General features: G+C 44.4%; 1 protein-coding gene and 1 long non-coding RNA gene across 2 annotated transcripts in view; one reads left to right on the top strand and one right to left on the bottom strand.

Moving 5' to 3' along the window:
* lamb2 (laminin, beta 2 (laminin S)) overlaps positions 1-23,549 on the top strand; it is a 60,823-nt gene that overhangs the window by 5,244 nt on the left and 32,030 nt on the right. Inside the window, exons 3-11 of the mRNA XM_015968731.3 lie at positions 7,652-7,821; positions 7,902-8,037; positions 12,325-12,398; positions 12,483-12,671; positions 14,655-14,718; positions 19,771-19,973; positions 21,130-21,250; positions 21,351-21,539; positions 23,342-23,521. Of these exons, the coding sequence (XP_015824217.3) occupies positions 7,652-7,821; positions 7,902-8,037; positions 12,325-12,398; positions 12,483-12,671; positions 14,655-14,718; positions 19,771-19,973; positions 21,130-21,250; positions 21,351-21,539; positions 23,342-23,521 (1,326 nt within the window). The remainder of the gene's footprint in view (positions 1-7,651; positions 7,822-7,901; positions 8,038-12,324; positions 12,399-12,482; positions 12,672-14,654; positions 14,719-19,770; positions 19,974-21,129; positions 21,251-21,350; positions 21,540-23,341; positions 23,522-23,549) is intronic.
* On the bottom strand, positions 3,619-6,504 carry LOC107391425 (uncharacterized). Its single transcript, XR_001573637.3, has 3 exons — positions 6,279-6,504; positions 3,982-4,179; positions 3,619-3,839 (listed from the first exon to the last, which is right to left on the bottom strand). It is a non-coding gene; the product is annotated as an uncharacterized lncRNA (long non-coding RNA).

Raw genomic sequence — 23,549 nt, forward strand, 5'->3', positions numbered from 1 at the left:
GCTGATCCAACGGTCTCTGGACTCTCAGCAGAAACAACTGCAGACTGTCAGGAATATAGGATTGTGTAATAATAAATGACTTTTGTCTCAAACTGAAGACCAAAAATAGATCCTAACATTTTCCTCTAAAAGCACAACAAATAAGAAAAGCCACGACGTAGCCATAGAGCCTTTTTTAGAGCAGCGGGATTCAACGATCGTAGCAGAATATCCCAACCAGACTGGATGTCAGCAACCATTTAATTCTATAAATAGAATCCAACAACAACCATTTTTAATAAATATACTTAATTATCACCATTTTTAAAGGAAATGGCATCACATCGGCATCAAACAGCATCAAGTAGCATCAGAAGCAGGGACCTGAAAAGGCTCAACAGCCTAATAAAAAAGGCTGGTTCTGTTCTGGGGACGACTGTGGAACCGCTGGAGGAGATCATGCAAAGAAGGATTCTCCAGAGAATCAAGAAAATGATGGACAACCCTGAGCATTCTCTTCACAAGACTGTCCGACAACGGAAGAGTGTCTTCAGTCAGAGGCTTCTTCAGTTTGGCTGCAACACTGACCGCTACTGGAGATCCTTCCTGCCAACAGCCATTGTAATATACAACAACTCTTTGATGACTTGATTATTATTATTATTCTGAGCTTCTACAGCAATCAGTTTCCCTCTGGGATTAATAAAGTATTTTTGAATTGAATTGAAATGAAACATGATTATTGTGAGGAGCAGATTCCTGTGGTGACTAGGGTGAAGAAGGTGAGCTGCAGGGCAGTGTGGGGAGTTTGAACATCAGAGGGAAGAGGAGATGGGAGGAGAGCAGCTGGCTGTGGGAGCTGACATCCATCAACAGAGCAGCCAGACACCGAGAGGCAGAACTCATTAACTCGGACGGGTTAAAGGCTGTTGACTTTTCTCTGCCTGCAGAACTGCTGAGTGTTGCTAACCCTGCTTGTTGCAGAACCGGACCCAGGACCCACTCCTGTTCTCTCGTTATTCTTTCTGATGAGGTGCACGTGTCTGCTCATCCCTGTTTGTCTCCTTTAGTTTTCTTTTGTCGCCTAAACTGACAGCAAACTGTGTCCCGCCAGCCTGTCTCACAGGAATGTCCCACACTGCCGTTACACCGCGCTCCTCTCGGCTTCGGAGCTGCAGCATTCGACTCTGCAGCAAAACAGCTAAACCAGAGCATCAGTTGGTTTAAGCACCACACGTGCATCCATCTAGGGATTTGGGAGGTAGTGGGGATTTTTCCGGTCTAATCCTGGTCTTTTGGGTTTCCTAAATGTTTCAGAGGCTTCTTCCTTTCAGGATGATGGACTAGTAACAAGCTTCTGCAGAACTTGACAACAGGCTGTTGAGACCTGAGTCAGATGTTAGTAGAGGGGCACGTTTGAAACTGTGAGCTCTGACATTTACCTAAAGAGCAAGTTCACTGAGAAACCGTTTTTCACTTGTTCTCTCTGAGGTTAACATTCATGGACTCACCCATCTTGGCTCACGACGGGGAAGGCTGTTATTGGTTTAGCGTCCAGGAAACAGCAGAGAGCCTCTCTGCTAATAGAAGCTAACCATTAGCATTAGCAACTCCACCACACAGCAGAACTCCTCCAGGCTTGTGCTATTTGTGGAGATAAAACATTAACGTTGCAGAGCAGACAGAGTCAGATGTAGAGTAGGGTTGCTGTTAGCCAATTAGAGGCGAGATGTCCAAACATCAGGAAAAGGGACTCCAAATCCTGCCGTCTGAAGCTACTTCCTCCTCCTGCTGGCTTCTCCGGCAGGTGAAGCAGGTGCAGTGGAGCTTTTTGTCCTTAGAGAACGACTTACGAGGCATTCATTCCTACTAGAGACCACTGCAAATGTTTTAAAAAACACGAGTAAAGTTTCATCCAACAGGTTTTCTTGCTTCTGGTGTCATTTATTCATCGTTTGTGAGATCACAAGAATAGAGAAAAGTTCAGCTAAAAAGTTGAAGTTGATTTCAAAAGCAGAATGATGGCAAACATATTCATAGTTGGACAGATATGTAATATTTTATTGGCAACATTTGTCGAGTATGAATATTTTAAAACATCAAGGACAACATTTTATGGATTTTCCCAACAGGTGGTGGGCGATGAAGCCTCTGAATGAAATCAGCAGTGAAATAATAACATTTATAGAAAAATCTAAACATTTGTCTGACTGAAGCTTGCAGGTTGCAGAATTTACACGTTTTCTGGTTTATTATGCAAGTCTGATGATGTTGTTACAGCTAAATGAACGAATGATTGTGTGCATTAGAGCATGAATGCAACGTGAAATCTTTTATATTTAGAAATGACTCCAAAGATGCAAACCCAGGCTTGGAATTCAGTTTTGAAAATCAAACTGGACGCCCTGCAGACGACACAGCTGTCACGAGGACGAGCTCTCAGCTCGTGTCAGATTTCACCGTCGTTTGGCACAAACATGATTGTCTCTGTTCCTTTTGGTTTGCTCTATTGATGCACCAACAGCATCTAATGCAGCACGGTGATACTCTTACGTCTATGTGTGGGTGTAGAACACGGATAACAAACCGGGTAATGATAGGTTACAGGATGCAGTCAGCAGAGGATGGCTGAACAGTTGTGCTTCGATAGCTTTGTGAGCCGAGACACACATGCACGCACACACACACACACACACACACACACACACACAATCCCTCTCTCCTCTTTCAGCAGTCACACTTAGTTTCTTGTGTTTTTTAATGGCTACGGAGAAAATAAAAGAACTAGCAGATCTTAAACAAATCTTTTTTAATCATTTAAAAGGAGTCAGAGTACTTGTATGAATGAAATAAATACTTTTTATAAGAAATCCAGTTTCTTTTTGTGTGTAAGTGGGACACGGAGATGATATTCTTAAAGCAACACTTATAAGTTTCCTGCTCCTCTGCCCTACTGGTTGAAAGTGGAATTGCAACTGTCGTAAACAACCCTGCTGTAGCTAGTGCTAACAACGAGCTAACGCTAACATGAGCCAACTGATAATAAAATAAACCACAAAGTAAAAAGATCCACGCTGTTAGACAAAAATATTATTACTTCCTACTTAGTCCAGTAGCAACAAAGCCAGGTCGCCATCAGTCCATGATTTAGTAGCCTCCTTTAGCGCCCTCATACTAGAGTAGACCATGTCGATGTTCACTCTGGTTTCAGATCTTAGCTTTGCAGAAATCTTCTTCTTCTTCTTGTGGTTTTTATTGACAGTCGGCAAAGTGAAAAAGTAACTGCTAGCCTTAATATTAGCTACCTGCACAGTAAAAAGCTATTGCCGTAAAGCAGGTAGAGACCTCCCACAACCGGAACCACTAAACGCTAAGTGCAGTTTCTGGTCAGCAGAGGGCTTCAGAGCGATGTTCGGTGTGCAGCGTCTCACATTTTTTGTTTCCAGAGCCAGTCAAATGAGTTTCAAAGAAACAGCTCAAGGTTTTAAAAAACTCTTTACTGTTACTTTAAGTCTTTTTTTATTATTAAATCTACAATGGCAAATCTGCAAAACAAGCTAATTAAAATTTTCATGTTTCTTAACAATTCTCTAACAAAGTATAACTATAAATATGTTGCGGGGATTAAAATAAAGAAAATAATCAAAGAGTTTCTCTCCGATTGGTCTAGAAACCTCAGCCAGAATAGCACACAGATAAGAGGCGTGGTGATTACAGCAGTCCTGCTTCCTCCCACCAGACATGTGCAGCTGTGCCAGCTGTTTCCAGAGCAGATATCATGTCACGTCTGAATGAAGCTGCTCGTTGTCTGGAGAGAAGCTCCGGGCCCTGGCGCTTGCTTTCTTGTCTTCACTCTCTTCCTGTCACATGCAGACAGATAAGGAAAAATAAAGCCGGCAAACTTCAGACCGAGCTGTTACCGAGAGCAGCACCTCTGCTCTTTTACACGGATAACCGAGTGGAACATGTATGTTTGCATGGATGCACAGGTGTGATACTCACCTGTTTGTTGTGTATCTGCCTTGCAGCGCCCGAGGCTCGTCCAAATGAAGATCTAGGGTTTGTGGTAGTGTGACTGAAAGGAAGGTTTCACATCTGCAGCTGGTTGTTCTCATGTGTTCAGAACAAACCATACAGGACTGTCTGGATTCTTATAGAGATGAGCCAACATCAAGGTTTTGTTCAACATCTGCAGAGGAACTAGAAATAAGTATCACACAGGCAGAAAAGAGGGCTTATCAGTAATATTTCTGCTTTTGTCGTTGGCAAAGTAAGATATTTTTATTGTGTGTTGTAATGTTTTGATTGGAGGAGAATCCGTTCCTTATCCAGCTAACAGATTTAGCAAGAACCTGTAAAGTCATTTAGTGCTATGCTCAAGAGTTGACCAAAGTGGTTATAATTCCATCAGCATGAGTTTAAAACTTAACCAGTTCAAAGGTTTTAAGATGTCAATCTCATCTGCTTTGGCCCGTTTGGCGCATGGTTCACTCATGTCACCTGGTTGTCTTGATAAATAGATATTTGCCTGATTAAAAAGCACAATTACTGGACTCAGTTAGGCTTTACACTCACCTAAAGAATTATTAGGAACATCTGTCCAACTTCTGCTCAATGCAATTATCTAATCAACCAATCACACGGCAGTTGATTCATTTAGGGGTGTGGTCCTGGTCAAGACGATCTCCTGAGCTCTAAACTGAACGGAAAAGAAAGGGGATTTAAGCTATGTTGTTGGTGCCAGACGGGCCAGTCTTACCCAACCTGCTCAGTTACTGGGATTCTCACCCACAACCATTTCTAGGGTTTACAAAGAATGGTGTGAAAAGGGAAAAACATCCAGTCCTGTGGGCGAAAATGCCTTGTTGATGCTAGAGGTCAGAGGAGAATGGGCCGACTGATTCAAGCTGATAGAAGAGCCTAACCCTCATTACAATAGAGGAATACAGCAAAGCATTTGTGAAGCCACAACACGCACAACCTTGAGGCGGATGGGCTACAACAGCAGAACACCCCACCGGGTACCACTCATCTCCAATACAAATAGGAGAAAGAGGCTACAGTTTGCACCAGCTCACCAAAACTGGACAGTTGAAGACTGGAAAAATGTTGCCTGGTCTGATGAGTCTCCATTTCTGTTGAGACATTCATGGTAGAGTCAGAATTTGGCGTAAACGGAATGAGAACACGGATCCATCATGCCTTGTTACCACTGTGCAGGCTGGTGGTGGTGGTGTCATGGTGTGGGGATGTTTTCTTGCCACACTTTAGGCCTCTTAGTGCCATCTGGGCATGGTTTAAATGCCACGGGCTACCTGAGCATTGTTTCTGACCATGTCCATCCCTTCATGACCACCGTGTACCCATCCTCTGATGGCTACTTCCAGCAGGATAATGCACCATGTCATAAAGCTCCAATCATGTCTAATTGGTTCCTTGAACATGACGATGAGTTCACTGTACTACAACGACCCCCACAGTCACCAGATCTCAACCCGATAGAGCATCTTTGGGATGAGGTGGAATGGGAGCTTTGTGCCCTGGATGTGCAACCCACACATCTCCATCAGCTGCAAGATGCTGTCCTATCAGTATGGACCAACATTTCTAAAGATGCTTTCAGCACCTTGTTGAATCAACGCCACGTAGAGTTAAGGCAGTTCTGGAGGGGATAGGGGGTCAAACACCATGTTAGTGTGGTGTTCCTGATAATCCTTTAGGTGAGTGTGGAGTGGTCCAGCGTTCATTCCCTGTGGATATCTCTCAGCTGATTAGAGTACAGCAATTTCTGTTTGTTGGCAAACATAAAGGGTTGAATTCTGGCCCAACTGTTACCAGTTCAGGTCCCTTTATGAGCAGTCACGCCCAGCAGAGTCTGGCTTTATAACTGCAGAAACTGTTAGCTGATAATGCATATTCCATAATAAAAGTCAGACACAATCACCAAAACATGAAGAAATAGCAACAGAAAGAAAATAGTCGGGAATAAGGGAGTGGACACGGACAAGTAGTCTGTAAAAACCATAAATGAGAATAATAAGTGTAAAACATGGTGTTGTGGCTCTGTTGGCCAGCTAGAGGTGTGCGTTTACAAATGGGAAATGTTGCTTTCAGCTTTACATACGGAAGTGGTGAAAACGGCTTAAGGTGCGATGCATTTATAACCCGCCGCTGCATGGTGCATGGATATGACACAGCTTCCATAAACAAACACACGCATTAGCCACGCTTCAGGCGTCTAGTCATTTATAATGCCCCAGCAACACTGAAGAAGTTAGAATAAATAAAAGACCACTTACAGTTAGTGCTGATGCACTTCCCTTTGGTTCTGCCGTTCTTTTCTGCCGACGGGGGCATTTTCGACCGCTGTGGCGTATCCGTGCGCCTTGAAGCAGTGCCTTGTTGCACTGTAGTCCCAAGTCTTACTTTTCACTTGCAGTCGACATTATTATTGAGCTCACCAGGAATAATTGGTATCATTATTGAGTCATTTTAATCACTTTTGCACATGAAACTCTAGCTCCTGCTACTCACTTCCATTGTTTATGCTAAGCTAAAGCAGACGGACTGCTGCCAGACCCGGAGAATGACCGCGCCGGTTACAAAATGCTTTTTTTTCACTTATCTAACCCTGGGGACATTTTCTTCCCTTGGACGGTGTGAGTGGGTTGTAGAGAGGTTTTCGTCCTGCAGCGTGTCGGCGGAAGATGGAAAACACCTGTTATGGTGGTGAGACTGCAGACTGACAGCGAGAACAACTCAAAAATACTCTGACTCACAGCCCCCAGAGGCACGTGGGAGGAGGAATCCACTGAAGGCTTCAGCAGCCGCTGCTGGTTGTCATGAAAGTTTATAAGGTTTATTTTAACTCCCACACATACCGCAGCTGCTTAGTGACACCGTGGCTCCGGTGGTGAAACAGACGCACGGTTATCACTTGTGTTCGACATCACTCCCAGTCCTGGAACATTAGTGCTCCCGTTTTCTGAATCCGGTAGCCGCCTCTTGTTTTAGGTCACCTCTGTTTGACCTGCCTTGGTGTCCCTGGAGTCTCTCGCATGTCTTTTTTGGACCCCTGCTAGCAGCAGAGCATGCTAGCGTGAGATAATCCCTCCGAAATTAGATGTTGTACCAACACTGCAGGGGGGAACGGTTCCTTTTTATATCGGACGTGTAAAAGCACACGAGTGACGATAATTAATTATTTATTGTCACATAAATGACAGCTAAAATGTGCACACGCTCAGTAGTTAAGACAAACTTCAGTATTTCCCCCATTTCTCACAGATTTGCTTCCCGTCTCTTCAGGCAGGCATGCCGCCTGGGGGCCATTTAGGAGACCCCCACTTTCATTTATAAAATTACAAGTTTGTTCTCTCCCGAGGCTGTTGATCAACACTTTCTGTCATTTTCTATGTTCACGTGTTTACTGAAATGCACACTTTGGTCCTATTTTGAGGAATACAAATAAATAAATTCACCATAAAAGAAGTTTAGCATTTTTTAAAATAAAAAACATGTTTTCTTAACTTGGCCAAAAGGATGTGACGCCCCTGATGTCTTTCAGGACAGAAAGACGAGTACTAATTAGTTTTTTCATTGCTAAATAGGTGCTTTGTTAGCAAATGACTTCCTGATCGCTGTAATCCACTTCCTGTTTCTCTGCTCCCAGCCCTGGCTGCTGCAGCTGGCCAGGAGCCTGACCACGCCCATGGCTGTGCCCATGGCAGCTGTTACCCGGCAACAGGAGACCTGTTGGTGGGAAGGGAGAAAAACTTGAAGGCCTCGTCCACATGTGGCATGAGAAAAAAAGAGCCGTACTGCATCGTCAGCCATTTACAGGTGAGTTTGAGGATCAAAGATCTGTTTTGTTGGTAATTTGCTTATGACCCGATAATCCCTGTTAATCTGTCCTGCTGCAGGAGGAGAAGAAGTGCTTTGAGTGCGACTCCAGACGTCCATATGACCCGATCTACAACATTAACAATCACCGGGTGGAGAATGTTATTACCACCTTCAAACCTCACCGCAAAAAGTCCTGGTGGCAGTCCGAGAACGGTTCGGAGACTTTCTGCTTATTCGAGCTCTGCAGTGACAGATTTTTAAGTAGCTCCAAGGGAAAGCCTTTTTAGTTCTCTTGCTCCAAACTCAAAAGTTCAACCAGAACAAAAGAAGTGTGATGCGTTTTAACAGCAGAGTTCGTGCAGCTACGTGAGAGTTGGTGTGGTTTAACAATCCTGGTGGAAGTCATTTTGGGTTAGGGTTAGTGTGGGCGGGGCCAGGAGATGCCATTTTCCCAGTGATGTAGAAAAGTTAACGATGTTTTATTCGCATTTATTGATTCTGTTTAACTCCAGCGTGCTTCACATTAGTTTGTTCTGGTCACTTGTGGAAGAAGGTTGTTCTCCGAAGCGGCCGACAGATTCAGCTCCTCTGAATCCGAGACCGTGGTCTTGAGTCGGAAAAGGGTGGAGGGCCTTCTCCTGGTCAAGGACGAGGTCCTGCCCAAAGTGGAGCAGTTTAAGTGTCTTGTTCACGAGTGAGGGAAAGATGGAGCGTGAGATCGATAGGCGGATTGGTGCTGCGTCTGCAATGATGTGGGTGTTTTACCGGTCTGTCGTGGTGAAAAGAGAGCTGAGCCAGAAGGTGAAGCTCTCGGTTTACCGGTTGATCTACGTTCCTACCCTCACCTATGGTCATGAGCTTTGGGAAGTGACCAAAAGAACGAGATCGCGGATACAAGCGACCGAAATGAGTATTTTTCACAGGGTGGCTGGGCTCTCTCTTAGACATAGGGTGAGCTCAGTCATCTAGGATCAGGGTGCCTCCTGGACGCCTCCCTGGTGAGGTTTTCCGGGCACGTCCAACCTGGAGGAGACCTTAAGGAAGACCCAGGACGCGCTGGAGGGACTATGTCTCTCGACTGGCCAAGGAACGCCTTGGGATTCCCCTGGCGGAGCTGACCCAAGTGCCTGGGGAGAGGGAAGTCTGGGCCTCTCTGCTTAGGCTGCTGCCCCCGCGACCATACCCGGATTAACAGATGAAAATGGATGGGTGGAACTGCCTGGTGCTGACCTCTTCTCCTCAGCTCACCCTGAAGTGTCCTTCAGGAGGCTGGAGAAGCTGCTTCTCTCCTTCAAAGTTTAAAAAGCTTGTAGATCACTAAGATAAGTCCAGATTTATTAGATCACATCCAGAAGTGTTCAGATTCAATGATTCGGCTCCTGTTTAGAAATAGGTTTTGGTGTTGTGCTGAGATGCGTTTCCCTGTCAGAAACCATCTCACCTCCCCGCTGTTCTTTAGTGATGCCCGTTGAAAGAACATGTAGATTCATTCCTCTGAAACCCGGAGGTGCTATGCTTCAACTAGAAGAAAATCCTGTAAATCTGACCCTTTTAACAAAGATGAAAAGGTATTACGTTTCCTAAAAACCAAATCCTCGAGCTTCATCAAAAAGAAAGCTCACAAGCGTAAAAGCAGCCGGTAGCGACAGAGATGTTCAAAAGCGGTTTACAGATTGTGCCCAACATCCTCCCAGCAGCTCCAGTTCACTTGAATAACAGAGTAGGCTCAGCTGTGGTGTCTCATCAGAGAGACGGGCTGGGAGGGAGGAACCTTTAATCCCGGCTGGAAGATGAAAGCGAGAGCAGAGGGAATGACCCGGTAGAGACAGAGCGCTTAAGATGGAGACAAATTTGACACGATAGGTCTTTTATGAGTCGGATGCAAGGGCGCCCCCAACGGGTGGCCATGGCCACACCTGGAAAATTGCCCCTCCCCCCAGGAAAATGCAGTGTTAGCAAATCATATTAATGTTCAGTCAAACCATATATTGATCTTGTTAATTCAAGACATAATTGTAAAACAAAATAAAAATAGGAGTAAAGAAACAATCAGAATTTAAAAAAATACACGTTTCTGCTGCTCACCATTTAAAAAAGTTTTTATCTCCATAGTTTTTTTTTTTTTGTGAGCACAACAGCAGGTGAATTAACCTGTTACCACCAGGTGTCTAGGAGGCCTGGGGTAACATGGAGGACGCGTGACACAAAAGGAAAATTAACAAACGTTTTATTTACTTTTCTCTTTTTTTGTCAAAAACCCCTTTAACCAAAACAGGTTCAAACACTAAAATGTAACATAACACTAAAGAGAGCACAAAATCTAAGGTAACAGATTACCCCTAAAGCTTATTTCTTCTTAATATCAAAGTTCTAAGTGGGAGACAACAGACCAGAGGAAAGGCAGCTCTGCACTATTGTCCCCCATTGGTGAGGAGCTCCAGCAGGTCCATTAAGCAATCTGCGGCTGATGAAAACCCAGCTCAGCTGGTGCAGGGAGGAGCAAGGGTGAGCAAACAGGCCATAGTCTGCAGGCAGGCTCCTCAGATGCAGCATAAAAATGCACAGAAAAATGAAATCACAACACAAAAAGGCTCCAGCCGTAACATAACCTAAAAAAAATACGTATTTAAATTAAATTTTGTGATAACATTTTAAATAACTGACATGTATTTTTCTAAAATGTTTGTGTTTGTAAAATTTAAGTTAAATGTTTTGGATACGTACTGTTATTTTAATAAAAACGAATAGAGGCGCAAAGCAGCACATCGCCACAGGCTCAGATCAACCAGAGTTACCACAAGGACCAATTTGGTGCCACCCCAAAAATGTCTTTGGCCCCATCTGGCCACCCCTTCAAAATTTTCTGGAGGCGCCCCTGGGCGGATGCATTTGGCGAGCTCTGATGCGGACACAGGAAGTGAAGTGACTATTTTTACTCCTGCTTGTCCGTCTGTGCGTCTCAGAGTTCATTATGAAGGACAGGGCTTTGATTGTGTTCGGGAGTTTAATGGAAACATGCTGAATTTTTACTAAATGCGTCAAAATCTTTTATTTTTAATGACTAATTATTATTTCTAACACATTTGCTTAAAACGAGATCTATCACTCCTTTGAGCTTTTTTATCTCATTTTTATTCTTTTGCTTTTTCTTGATAACATCGTTTTAGACAAAAATATAGAAGTTGTTTCTACCAGATATATAAAAATTAAATCACATAATCAAAGGTGTTTTCATCTGCTTATGTGTAACTAAATCTAACTGAATTCACTCACTCATCTTTTCTGCTGCTTGTTACTCACTCGGGTCGCGGAGAGCTGGAGTCCAAAGACTCTTTCACACCAAACATGGAACGGAACCATTCAGAGCGTTCACACGACACGTCTAATTTGTCACAGAGTTGAAGAAGTTACACGAGCCAGACAGGAAGTGGGACGTGTCTCAGTGAAATACGTCCAGTTCATTAGCCTTTGTTTTATTACACGCAGCGTACGATCGGGCGAGAGACTGGGGACATCCTGGACGGGTCACCAGTTCGTCACAAGGACACACTTAGATGACGGTGGCACAGGAGTTAAATGCTCGCCCCGTAATCGGAAGGTTGCAGGTTCGAGCCCCGCTCAGTTTGTCGCTGTCGTTGTGTCCTTGGGCAAGACACTTAACCCCCCCCCCCCCCTTGCCTGCTGGTGGTGGTCGGAGGGACCGGTGGCGCCAGTGCTCGGCAGCCTCGCCTCTGGCAGTGCGCCCCAGGGCAGCTGTAGCTACATCGTAGCTCATCTCCACCAGTGTGTGAAAAGGTGAATGACTGATTGTGTTGTAAAGCGCCTTGGGGGGTTCCAGGACTCTAGATGGCGCTATATGAAATACAGGCCCGTTACCATTCATCATTTACAACACCAGTCACACTCTCACTCACGCCTAGGGACAATTTAGTCTCCAGTAAACCTAACATGAATGTTTTTATACCTGCAGAAAACTCCAAACAGCCAGGATTCAAACCTGCAACCCTGCTCCAAGGCAACAGTGCTGCAACACCATGCAGCCCCCCCCCCCCCCCCCCCTCAGCTCACTGTTATGTGCTCGTAAAATATCCAAACATGCAGCGTTGGATTTGGTGTGTAAATTAGTTTAATCCGAATATAATCCAGTGGGAAAATCCCAGCTAAGTGATCTGTTGCTCGGGTCTGTGTGGTTTAGAAGTTAAAAGGTGCCTTTCATCTGCCGGTATACAGAAGTGGGAAACCCCTGTTTGATGTAACATGAAGCAGAGGGAACGTCAAACCTTTTTCTCAGCATGAAGGGCTCAGAAAAAGTGTGTGAGCAGGGCTTTTCAAACCCGTTCCTCGGGTCAGAGCGTGGCTTGCTACTTCACTCACGGCCATAGCCGCGGTTGGGTGTCATCCAGCTGTAAGAGAGGGGCGATGCAGACTGGAGATGCTCCAGTTGGTTTGCTAATTATATCATCCAAACCCTCTAAACGACCTGATTTCTGCCTTTCTTAGGGAAATCGGATGTTTTTATTCAGCTGGATCTGGAGGCGGAGTTTCACTTTACTCATCTGATCATGACGTTTAAGGTAGGATTTTATTTTTCTGGCTAAAAGGCCAAAAATAAGGTAACCATTAACATCTAAGCAGATGCCGGCTTACTTCTCTCGCAGACCTTCCGCCCAGCAGCCCTGCTAATCGAACGGTCAGCAGATCTAGGCCGCTCCTGGCAGGTCTATCGCTACTTCGCTCACGACTGCGCTGAATCCTTTCCTGGAGTTTCCCAGGGTCCGCTGCGTACCATTAATGATGTCATCTGTGAGTCACGTTATTCAGACATCGAGCCGTCAACAGAGGGTGAGGTAAGGCTGGTACACCTAAACTCTGACTATGTGGCCTTTTATGCTAGTTTGTTCAACGTTTCTAGTTATTTAATCGAGTATGAGTTGACAGGATTGCTATTGAGTGGTATGTTACTGCAGGTACCACCGTTTAGAACAGACTTTATTAACCTCACAGTGGGGGATTCACTTGCTACAGCAGCAAAATAATACCAGGATTACAGGTAAACACACAAAGGCAGTAAGCCACTATTCCAACCTTCATCCACTAAATGCATGAAGGAGCCTGTTGGATAGAGGAAGGTGGAAAAACCTCTGGATCCCAGACTGGAACTCACTTGTATAGTTTGAGCTGCAGAAGGAATAAAAAATGAAGTTTGTAGATACTGTCTGTATCTTTCACTTTTTATGACTTTCCTTCTTCTTTGTAATAAAACTAGTTATTGACCCTTTCTTGGCTTAAAGCAGGGCTCATCAATTATAACGGTCCAAGGGCCGCTCACAAAAAAGACCCAGAAGCAAGAGGGCCGGACGGGGGTGGGGGCTGCTTGGATCGTTGGCTGCAATGCACGTAACACACAAGCTTGCAATATAAAGAAGGACCGCACCTGTCCCCCTCCAGCTCGGCTGTGTGACTGCACTAACCTGTCCTGTGGGACCCTCACCATGTGACCCTCATGTCCATGCTGTCTTTGGAGGAGCAGATAGGAAGCAAGATCTCCTGTAACTTAAAATGAACCAAAACTTCCTCCCAGTTTCTCTTTAAGCTGAATTTAACATCAGTTTATCATCATGAAACAAAAGAATAAAGTGGAACAAGAACTTCTATCTTCTATCTCTCTCCTTTTAACTTCTCCGTGTCCCTGAATAAAAGAGAGACGATCACGCTGCAGCCGCCGTCATTGACCCCGCCCCCTCCCCAAGACCGGATCTCCCGACATCACAGCACTCGGTCTGACTGAGTGCTTCCAAGAGAAATAATAATGAAATTATGAAAATAATAACGCGCGTTTGGAGCATCGGTTTGGAGGAGCGTCCTCCGATCCTCTCTCTCTCTCTCTCTCAGTCGCTGATCGAGTGAGCAGAGCGCGCCGCACGACAACCCGCTCAATTAACATCATTCACGGCCCAAATCCAACAGAACCGATCGGGCTGATTCGGTTCGGGTTTGGTCTCAGGTTACAACTCCAGCGCTCAGTCCTGCAGTGACACTTAAAGGCGGACCAAAGTGTCCTACCCGGTAAATGTGGAGAACACCCACTTTGACGGATGTGGATGCTGCGCTGGTGCCGCCGTTAAAATAACAAAACTACATTCCAGTATAACTGATTATGGCGTACTCTTCTATGATGCAGAATGGGTTATGCCCGCATCTCATGCATTGATTGTTTTGATTATTTTCCTCAGCTCTATCCTACGCCTCCCGGTCGGGGGTGGGGGTGGGGGGTGCGCACGGGGTTTGGGGGCCACAAAGAGAGAGCTCGTGGGTCGGACATAGCCCGCAGGCCGCCAGTTGAGGACCACTGGCTTAAAGCAACACTAAATAAGTTTTCTGCGTCTGCCTCCTGCTGTTTGAACGCAGAATCCAACCAGAGACATCCCTGTCTTACCCAGGCGCCACCACGATGCCAACAACACAGCAAATTCTTCTTCTTGTGCTTTTTAACGACGGTCGTTGACCTGAAAAAACTAACTGCTAGCCTTTATATGAACCACCGAACAGTAAACAGCTGTTACCGTAAAGCAGGTAGACACCTCCCTCCTGTAAAAGGCAGTTCCGGTCTCCAGGTAGCTACAGAGTGCTGAAGTTGTTCAAGCCTCAAGAACCACTGAAACCAGTTTGAAAGCAACACCTTAAACGTTTAGTGCTGCTTTAATCTAACATTCAAAAGCAAGCATGCCACCTAAATGTCATCAAAGAGCCCAACGGTAATTCAAACCATCTCCTGTGTGTGGCTAAGGACGTTCCTACCAGTAATTTATGCTCTATGTGTTTGCTTCTAGGTCATCTACAGAGTTCTGGATCCATCCATCAGTATTGACGACCCATACAGCCCCAACATCCAGAGTAGGTCGCCCTCACAGCTGTTACAGCCGCGCAACGCTCCACAAAGTCATTCAAAGCCCTAAACTCTCACAAAGACATGCTCTCTTACATCACATTTGTAAAAACATACACAGAGACACAACAGAGGACATAATGAAGCACCCCTGCAAACAGTCAACGTCGCACGGACGTGCAGATCGTGTCTGTAGTCTGTATTGAGTCTGTTGGTCCAGACCGCATCTGTAGGATGTCCAAAATACGTCTTTGCACGTCATTTGTGACAAAACTCATGAATCTGTAGAAAACAACAGATAAGTCTTATTTTTACTTCTCATAAGTATCATGATAAATCTGGCTCCAGCCAGCACGATTCGCCCTCGTCATCCAGCCGCGAGACTCTACTGCCTGTTCAGGTCCACCTCTCTGGGCCGCGAAGCCTGACCCTGCTGTGAGATGTGAAAAGCAGCTGTTTCTCTCTGTCCTAGTACTCGTGTTTAGACTGGCAGGACATGAGAGCTTTTCCCAGAAACCATCGCTTTGTTTCCATCCCAGCAGCAGAGCTCGTCATACTCTGTTGTGAAATGTCTCAGAGGAAGTGGTGCAGAGAACGACCTCCGACCCCTCTCACATCATATCAATCCATAAAATGTTTTCTAGATGAACCCCTCGTCCACTTTAGGTCCTCTGGTTTTGTTTCTGAATAATTTTCCTCGTTGATCAGTAAGAACTCTGACTCTCACCTTTGCCATTAAAGGAAGTCACATGTTAGCATAAACTTACATCTTAAAGTGACAGTGTGTATTTTTCCCAGCAATGGGGGCAGTAGATAACTAAATCATTGTAAGCAAGCATTACTTTTGTGTTGGAGTAAGACCTTACTAACAGATACCCATTAGGGTCAAAAAGCCCTGGGGAGTGCAAGCTTTAGCAGAATGACAAGCACATCAGACTCCCCTTCATCACTGGCAACGAGTGAAGAGGTAAATGTGTAAAACAACAACATTTATGAATGGTGAAAGTTTTGTAACCGTTTGTTAAAAATCAGTAAATGCTTTTTGTCCTCAGGGACTCCCGTAGAAGGAAACACGGCGTCTAAAGCTTGGTTTATGCTTCACGCGTCCGCGAGGTTCGCACAGCTCCGCGCGGCAAAATTGTGTCATTTTAACAACCACGCCCCTCCACCACGCCTCTGCACGGCCCAAACTTTCCGCACCGCGCACCTAGGAAATTTTCTAACCACGCGGACGGTCGGACGTGGAAAAACATGGCGGACTGGCAAGAACTAGTATGGCAGAGGTTCGTAAATACAGACATTTGTATGATTCAGCTCTCAGAGATCACCGTGATCAACATGTTGTTAATAATTCTTGGAGAGAAATAGCTCGCACTGTCGGAAAAGACGAGAACGCTGTTAAAAATGCTGGAATGCCATGTTGTAAACAACAGTAATTTCTACTTCTACTATGGTGTAGTGTTGGATGCATGCCGTAGAGCTCCATGCTGCCCCCTACAGTTTGGGAGAATATTGGCTCACCGCAGAGACGAGCCGCATGAACCATAAACGCTGCAAGTAGTGAAGTGCGTTCCATCCGCGAGCCGCATCACCAAGCGGAAAGTGAATGCGTCAAGCATAAACCAAGCTTAATATGGTGTCGCCCAGAGACTAAAGCCCCTTTCACACTAGCATCGGCTCCACATGGTCTGGATAGCATATAGAGCTTCTACATTAGCATAGCCTACCTGTTTTTCAGCCCTCTTCCTTAGGTGGTCTGCTTCAGGCTGACCAGGGCCAACACACCCACTGCTGACTGATAACCCCGCTCAAATTCACACCTTCCATTAGGGGAAGCCTCTGATTGGTGGGTAGAATCAGCCCACCTGGGCTTACGGCATTATCATGCTGACTACCTAGGAGTTGAGAACTTGTCTGACTGCATTCCTAAGCAAGGATGTGTGGAATGGACTGGGCCAGGCTGGGGCTGACTGTGGCTATCTGGGTGGTGTGGAGCCGAAGCTAGTGTGAAAGGGCCATTAGACCCGCTTCCATGTATTTTAGACCTGATTTGTATGGTTATTTGTTACAAAGCTGCCAATATTTTTCAACAACTGGGCGTCATTTCATTCATTTTCAACAACATATTGAAGGATGATCTCAGAGATTCATGGTAAAAACTACACATTGTCTCTTTAATGGTGGCGTTGTTTTCAGAGAGGACATCAGTCAAAACAATCAATCGTTAATTAAAAAAACATAGCATCCTTCCAGATACATTCATGTAAAATCAATGTCAAAAGAAGACTTTTATATAAATTCATGAATTACATTTATACATAAATGACATTTGATTGGCATCAGGCACCAGTGAGACGCTAACGAGTCCTAATGACTTAATTAGCTTAGCCCTAACTCGTGTTTTCACCTGTATTTAAACAGTGCTAGTAATAATGAACAAAAGATGGAGGATAAGTTAGACAATCTTTGGCTCCAAAATCTATAAAAATGTTTTAACCCTCCCACAGTCTTCATGGGTGTGACCCCGCCAGGAAAGTTGACCACTGAGCAGGATTGATGGTTCATCCCTTGCGTCCACGTGGCAGGGGTGAGGAGTGAGCACCACCTCACCCCTGCCACGTGGACCTCAAGGGATAAACCATCAATCCTGCTCAATGGTCAACTTTCCTGGCAGGGTCACCCATGAAGACTGTGGGAGGGTTAAATGTTATGTTCTGAATATAACAAATGTTACAAGTAAGTTAGGGGGTATTAGCATCACGGAAAGTACTAAATATACTAAATGTACTAAACATATTTTAATGCTAAAATCTTCAAAAGTATTAAATGCTACTCGCTTTGAGTACTTATTGCTAGGTTAACAATAACTCATTGCAATTTAGCCATGTTTACTAGGAAACCGTGTTTTACTTGTTATTTTTATTTCTCCTCCATCTTGGCTCGTCTCAGCTAGTAGAAGCTAACCATTAGCATTAGAAACTCCACAACATGGCAGAACTCGTCCAGGATTATTTGTGGAGATAAATCAGTGGTAGAGTTGTGTTGTTGTTAGCCAGTCCGAGGCAAGATTTCCAAATATCAGGAAATAATAGTGAGTAAGACTCCCAAACGCTGTTGTTTTCTGCTCACCTCTCCTCCGACTAACATCTTGTTCCTGAAACAGGAGCGCCGGAGCTTTTTTTCCCACAGAGATTGATTCACAAGACTTTCATATATGCTAGAGAGCATATGTCCAATGCAGCTATTGTCTGTATTTTTCACTGCAGATGTACTGAAAAAAAAAATAGAACTTGATGAACACCTAAGTGGTTTTTAAAGAGCAAGTCACCCCCAAATAAACTTATTTTTATGATAAACTGAATAAATGCGTGTCTAATCGTGCTGCAGACACGTGTAGTTAATAGTTTTGCACTTTAGTGCATTTTAGTTAAAATTTTAATTTTCTGCCCGAAACAGTCAGTGTTGTGCCGTTGTCAGGTAAAAACTCTGCGCTCCATTTGAATTTAAATCTGCCATCGCTATTGGCTAAGAGGTACCCTAGAACGTTAGCTGGTACCATATGATGTCACAATGTCGTTGTGAGCCTGTGTGTGTGTGTATTTGTTAGCAGCTTCGCCCTCTCGGTCTGCTAGGCAACAACATTTGTTGCATTTTTCAAACAGGAAGTGGGAGTGGAGTAATACTCTGGTAGGGGGTGACTTGCTCTTTAAGGTGTGCATGTAGCAAGGAGAAAAAAAACCAAAAATATGAATTAGCTGCAAAAGCAACCGCAGAGTTTATGTCTTTTGATGCTACATGACTGTGTTTAATCTAAAAATTCCCATTTTTATTTGAAACACCTTTAGGAAATGCAAGACCTGGAAGAACATTTTTGCCTGTTTACCAAATGTAATTGTGCTGAGTGATGTTCAGATGTTGGTATCAAAAAAATGGAGGTGCTATGCATCAGTGTCAGCTCCAGCGTGTGGCTTGATGAAAGCTGCTGCGCTTGTTTCTGGCTGAACTGGACGGCCGTTCATCAGGCTGCCATTAAAAGCCGAGGAGAAACAGTGACTTAGTGTTATGCCGAGGCTCTAGGGATTAGCTCGCGTCTGTCAAAGTGAGATCCTGTTACCGCAGATAAAGCCAGCAAAAGAAAAACGGCGTTTGGGTGGAAGTTTTATGCATTTTTGCTCTTTCTTTTGGTCATTCCCTCCCCTGTGGGGGTTAGGGTGAAGGGAAAGGGAGGCACTGACTGCTTCTGGTTACCAGCTGCGTTGTAACAGCAGAAAATCCCCCATTCTCCTCTTTTCTGGATGATTAATTGAGCGTCAAAACAAGAAGGACAGAAATCATCTTCCTCCCTTACCCTCTTCCAACAGTTTAAGATAATAAGGAGCAGATTTATGGAGGAACCATCCTGACACAACATCCCATCTTTCTTTAGTTTTCCATCCGTTTGGAAACTCAAAAGTCACAAAGCAACATTTGGATCAAGTTCTTGTTTTCTGATCAGTTCAAAACAAAGCTGAATACTTTAAAGAGCAAGTCACCCCCTACCAGAGTATTACTCCACTCCCACTTCCTGTCTGACAAATGCAACAATTGCTGTTGCCTAGCAGACCGAGAGGGCGGAGCCGCTAACAAATACACACAACGACATTGTGACATCATATGGTACCAGCTAACGTTCTAGGGTACCTCTTAGCCAATAGCGATGGCAGATTAAAATTCAAATGCAGTGCAGAGTTTTTACCTGACAACGGCACAACACTGACAGTTTTAGGCAGAAAATTTAAATTTTAACTAAAATGCACTAAAGTGCAAAACTATTGACGACACGTGTCTGCAGCACGATTAGACACGCATTTATATAGTTTATCAGGAAATAAAAGTAGATTTGGGGGTGACTTGCTCTTTAAGTCAGAAAACTATTAAAGTTGTACCTAATAGTTAAACTGGTTTGTTCTATCAAAGAAGAAAATATCAGATGCAGAGCTCCAACGGTTTTGAACGAATGACACAAATGATGAGTACATTGTGATCTTCTATTTTAATTGTGTTTCTCTTCTTTGCACCAGATCAGTTGAAGATCACCAACTTGAGAGTTAACTTCACCAAACTTCACACTCTTGGAGATAACCTCCTGGACCCCCGAGCGGAGATCAAAGAGAAGTACTACTACGCCATCTATGAGCTCATTGTGCGCGGAAACTGCTTTTGCTACGGCCACGCCTCAGAGTGTGCCCCCATCGAGGGCATCAGGGATGACATCGAAGGAATGGTGAGTGGTGAGGATCCACAAACGGAACATTCTAGTGACTGGGCAGACGATGCTCAGGAGGTGGAGCGGGTTGTCCAGTAGTCGGAGGGTTGTGGGATCGATCTCGGCTCTTGGCAGATAATTGGGCGAGACACTTAGCCCAGCTTGTCTGCTTGAAATGCTCATCACATACTGATGGCAATCTATAAATTAACTGTTTAGTGTAAAAATGATAAATTTGAGTCACCTACACAATCCTGGAAAAACCTCATCCAATCCAGCTTGCCCACTACCCATGTGATTGGTTCATAACCCATCCATCAAGCTGCTTCTCTGAATTTCTCACCCTCCTGTACAGAACATCCTCTGTGCAGGAACGCTCGGAGCAACTCACCAGGAAGCTAGCTGAGCCGCCTAGTCTCACAAGTGGAATGTCCCGTTCTTTTTAGGGAGTTATTTTACATCAGGGGTCTCCAACACGTCGCTCACGAGCTAGCGGTAGCTCACGACGCACTTGAAGGTCGCTTGCCTGGAAGCAGCCAGCGAGCCACCCTGCCTGACTCGTCATTAATGAGGGACAGCTTTTAAACAAAAAAATTTTAAAAATCTGATTATTGCACAATTCTTTTGGCAAACCTGCCCTACTGGGAATATGCAGATGAATTGCTCGGGCTGCAGCACAGATCCCCGTTTCTGATCTCAGCAGCTGCAGCTGCTGCTGGATGAAGACGTGCTTCTGAAGAAGCCAGGGTGACGTCGGTTGCACAGGCTTGGCTTCAGAAAAACATCCTCAGTAAAATAATCTGGGCGACAGGAGTTATACCCTGGAAGCCCTGTTGCCTGTGAATATTGTACCATGTCCAAACCAAACCTATGTGAAAAAGTAACACCTTTCTAATCTCGCACATCAATTTGGACCAGTTTTGATGCACACTTCTCAGCTGAGTTAGTTTTTCCAGCAGAAAGGTCAACGGCCAAATATTTTCCTTCAGAACTCTTTGCTAGAGAGCAGAAATCATGATTCGGTCAGCAAGCGGTCCAGGCCCTGAAGCAGTGAAGCAGCCCAGACCATCACGCTGCCACCTCCATGCCTAACTGTATGATGTTGGTTTATTCCAGATGTAACGCGTCCAGATTTCTCGTCATTTCACAGAATCATTATCGCCTCTCTTTTAAGGTTCATGGCAGATGTGTGTGTAACCACAACACCAAAGGTTTAAACTGTGAGCAGTGCGATGACTTCTATAACGACCAGCCCTGGAGACCTGCGGAGGGGCGCAACACCAACGCCTGCAAGAGTAAGTCCCGCAACTAGGACTTTAGTCTCTGCTAGTGTTTATCTCATCAATGTTTAGCAAAAATAATATGTATATTTAAGGCCATGTTTTCTTTTTCTAGAGTGTAACTGCAATGGCCACTCAAACGTTTGTCACTTTGACATGGCCGTTTATTTGTCCACGGGAAGAGCCAGCGGTGGAGTGTGTGATGACTGTCAGGACAACACAATGGGACGCAGCTGTGAGATGTGCAAACCGTTTTACTACAAAGACCCCACCAGGGACATAAGAGACCCGCAAGTCTGCAGAGGTGAGTGGAGGTGGTGACGGCCCGGTCAGCCAAAGTGGCTTTCCTCTCAAGGCTCCATGATCACGGTCCAGGCCCTGTGGAAATTATCCTGATACCTTTTAACCAGAGGTGGAAAGTAACGAATTACATTTACTCACGTTACTGTAATTGAGTAGATTTTTTGTATATTTATACTTTTGAAGTCGTTTTTAAAATCTGTACTTGTACATTTACTTAAGTTTTTTAAGAAGAATTGTAATTCGCTACATTTTAAATCATATCTGTTACTGAGTAAAAATAAATTGTAGGCTTAATAAATTAAAAATAGAGAGACACCTGCATGAGCACCGCATCTAAACGGGGGTGGGGGGGTGGGGGGGGTACACTTTTGATAATGAGGACAAACGGCCATTTTTACCGCAGTTTTGCTCAAAAACATCAGTTCAGTCCCTGTGATCCACTCGCTGTTTACCTCCTCTCTCCGTTCTCTCGTGGGTTGGAACCCGCACCTTCGCGCACCGGTGTGACGTCATCAGAATTCTGCTCGGTTCAGTAGCCAGACTCGGTTCCGTGTTTGAAATGTGTTTCCCTACCGCTCCGCACGGAAGCGGCAAAATAACGTTTAGCGCTCATAACAAGCGGATTCTCAGCGCTTTGCTCATAAAACAGAAGACCTGCAGGCCTCTGTGAGTTAAAACATCCTGATACTGTTCAGGTGTAAACATTGTGCTCCATCCCTGTGTCTGAACTCACAAATTGCTTCTTGACGCCACAGATGTGATAATTTAACTTGTTTCTTTATTTTACTCCAGAATTAGAGATTAAGTTATTACAAAAGTGGTTCATTGTTGTTAAATTAGTCATTCACATGATTCTAGCATGCTGCAGTGTGTGTGTGTGTGTGTGTGTGTGTGTGTGTGTGTGTGTGTGTGTGTGTGTGTGTGCACATACAAGCGTGTTGTGAACTGGTGTTGTGGTTCTGCACTGATGTAACCATCTTTACGCTGACAGAAATGTAACTAAGTAACTTTTACTTTGAGTACATTTTATTTACGATAATTTTTACTTTTACTCGAGTAAAAATTTAGGCTAGTACTTTTACTTGTACTTGAGTAAAGAATTATCAAAGTACTGGTACTCATTTTAGTACTCTTTCCACCTCTGTTTTTAGGCTTTCTGAAAGTTTTTAACATGCTTATTTATTTGTTTGTTTGTTTAAACATTGTCCAGTAAATTCTTCACAAAAGAGATAAGAGAATCAAACTATAAGATTTTTTATCAATAAAACCTCAGGGGAAACCAGCTGAGCTGTAATCCGAGATTAGGATAATTTTCTCTAAATCAGCGGAGGAAACCGTGTGACATAAGCTTAGAGCGTCAACATTTTCAGCTGCCTCTTTACGATGACTCAAGACTTTTGCACAGTGCCTAACATCTGTAATGTAATGCATGTTATAAGTTTATTTTTCATTGTTAACATTTTGTCTTACCTAGTTTTGGTAATCTAGCTTAATCCTTTAACTTCAAACCAAGAGAAAAGCAATCAACCTTCCTTATTTTTTCATCGATTCATTTATTTTTAAGAATTTGGGGCAATAAAGGTTGAAATTTAAAGTTGTGATGATGTAAAAAATATATATTTTATATTAATATAAGCTAATAAGATGTAACCATTCATGGTTCTGCTCAAACTGAAATGGTAACGTGCTCATTAACCTTCCACGTCCGACCTTATAAAATTTATTGCCAAAAATAAATGAAACTCTTTTTTAAAATCCCAAGTCTTTGAATCGGAAGCTTGAAACGTGTCTGCTGCTCCACAGCGTGCGACTGTGACCCAGACGGGTCCCAGAACGGAGGGATGTGTGACACCCACAGTGACCTGTCGCTCGGCATGGTGGCGGGTCAGTGCCGCTGCAAGGCTAACGTCGAGGGGCCGCGCTGCGACAAGTGCAAGTCCGGCTTCTTCGGCCTGAGCCTGACCAATCCTCAGGGCTGTGAACGTGAGTGTGTGTCACCCCAACAACCACC

The sequence above is a fragment of the Nothobranchius furzeri genome, chromosome 15, assembly GCF_043380555.1.
Source record: "Nothobranchius furzeri strain GRZ-AD chromosome 15, NfurGRZ-RIMD1, whole genome shotgun sequence".
In the NCBI taxonomy this organism is placed as follows: Eukaryota; Metazoa; Chordata; class Actinopteri; order Cyprinodontiformes; family Nothobranchiidae; genus Nothobranchius; species Nothobranchius furzeri.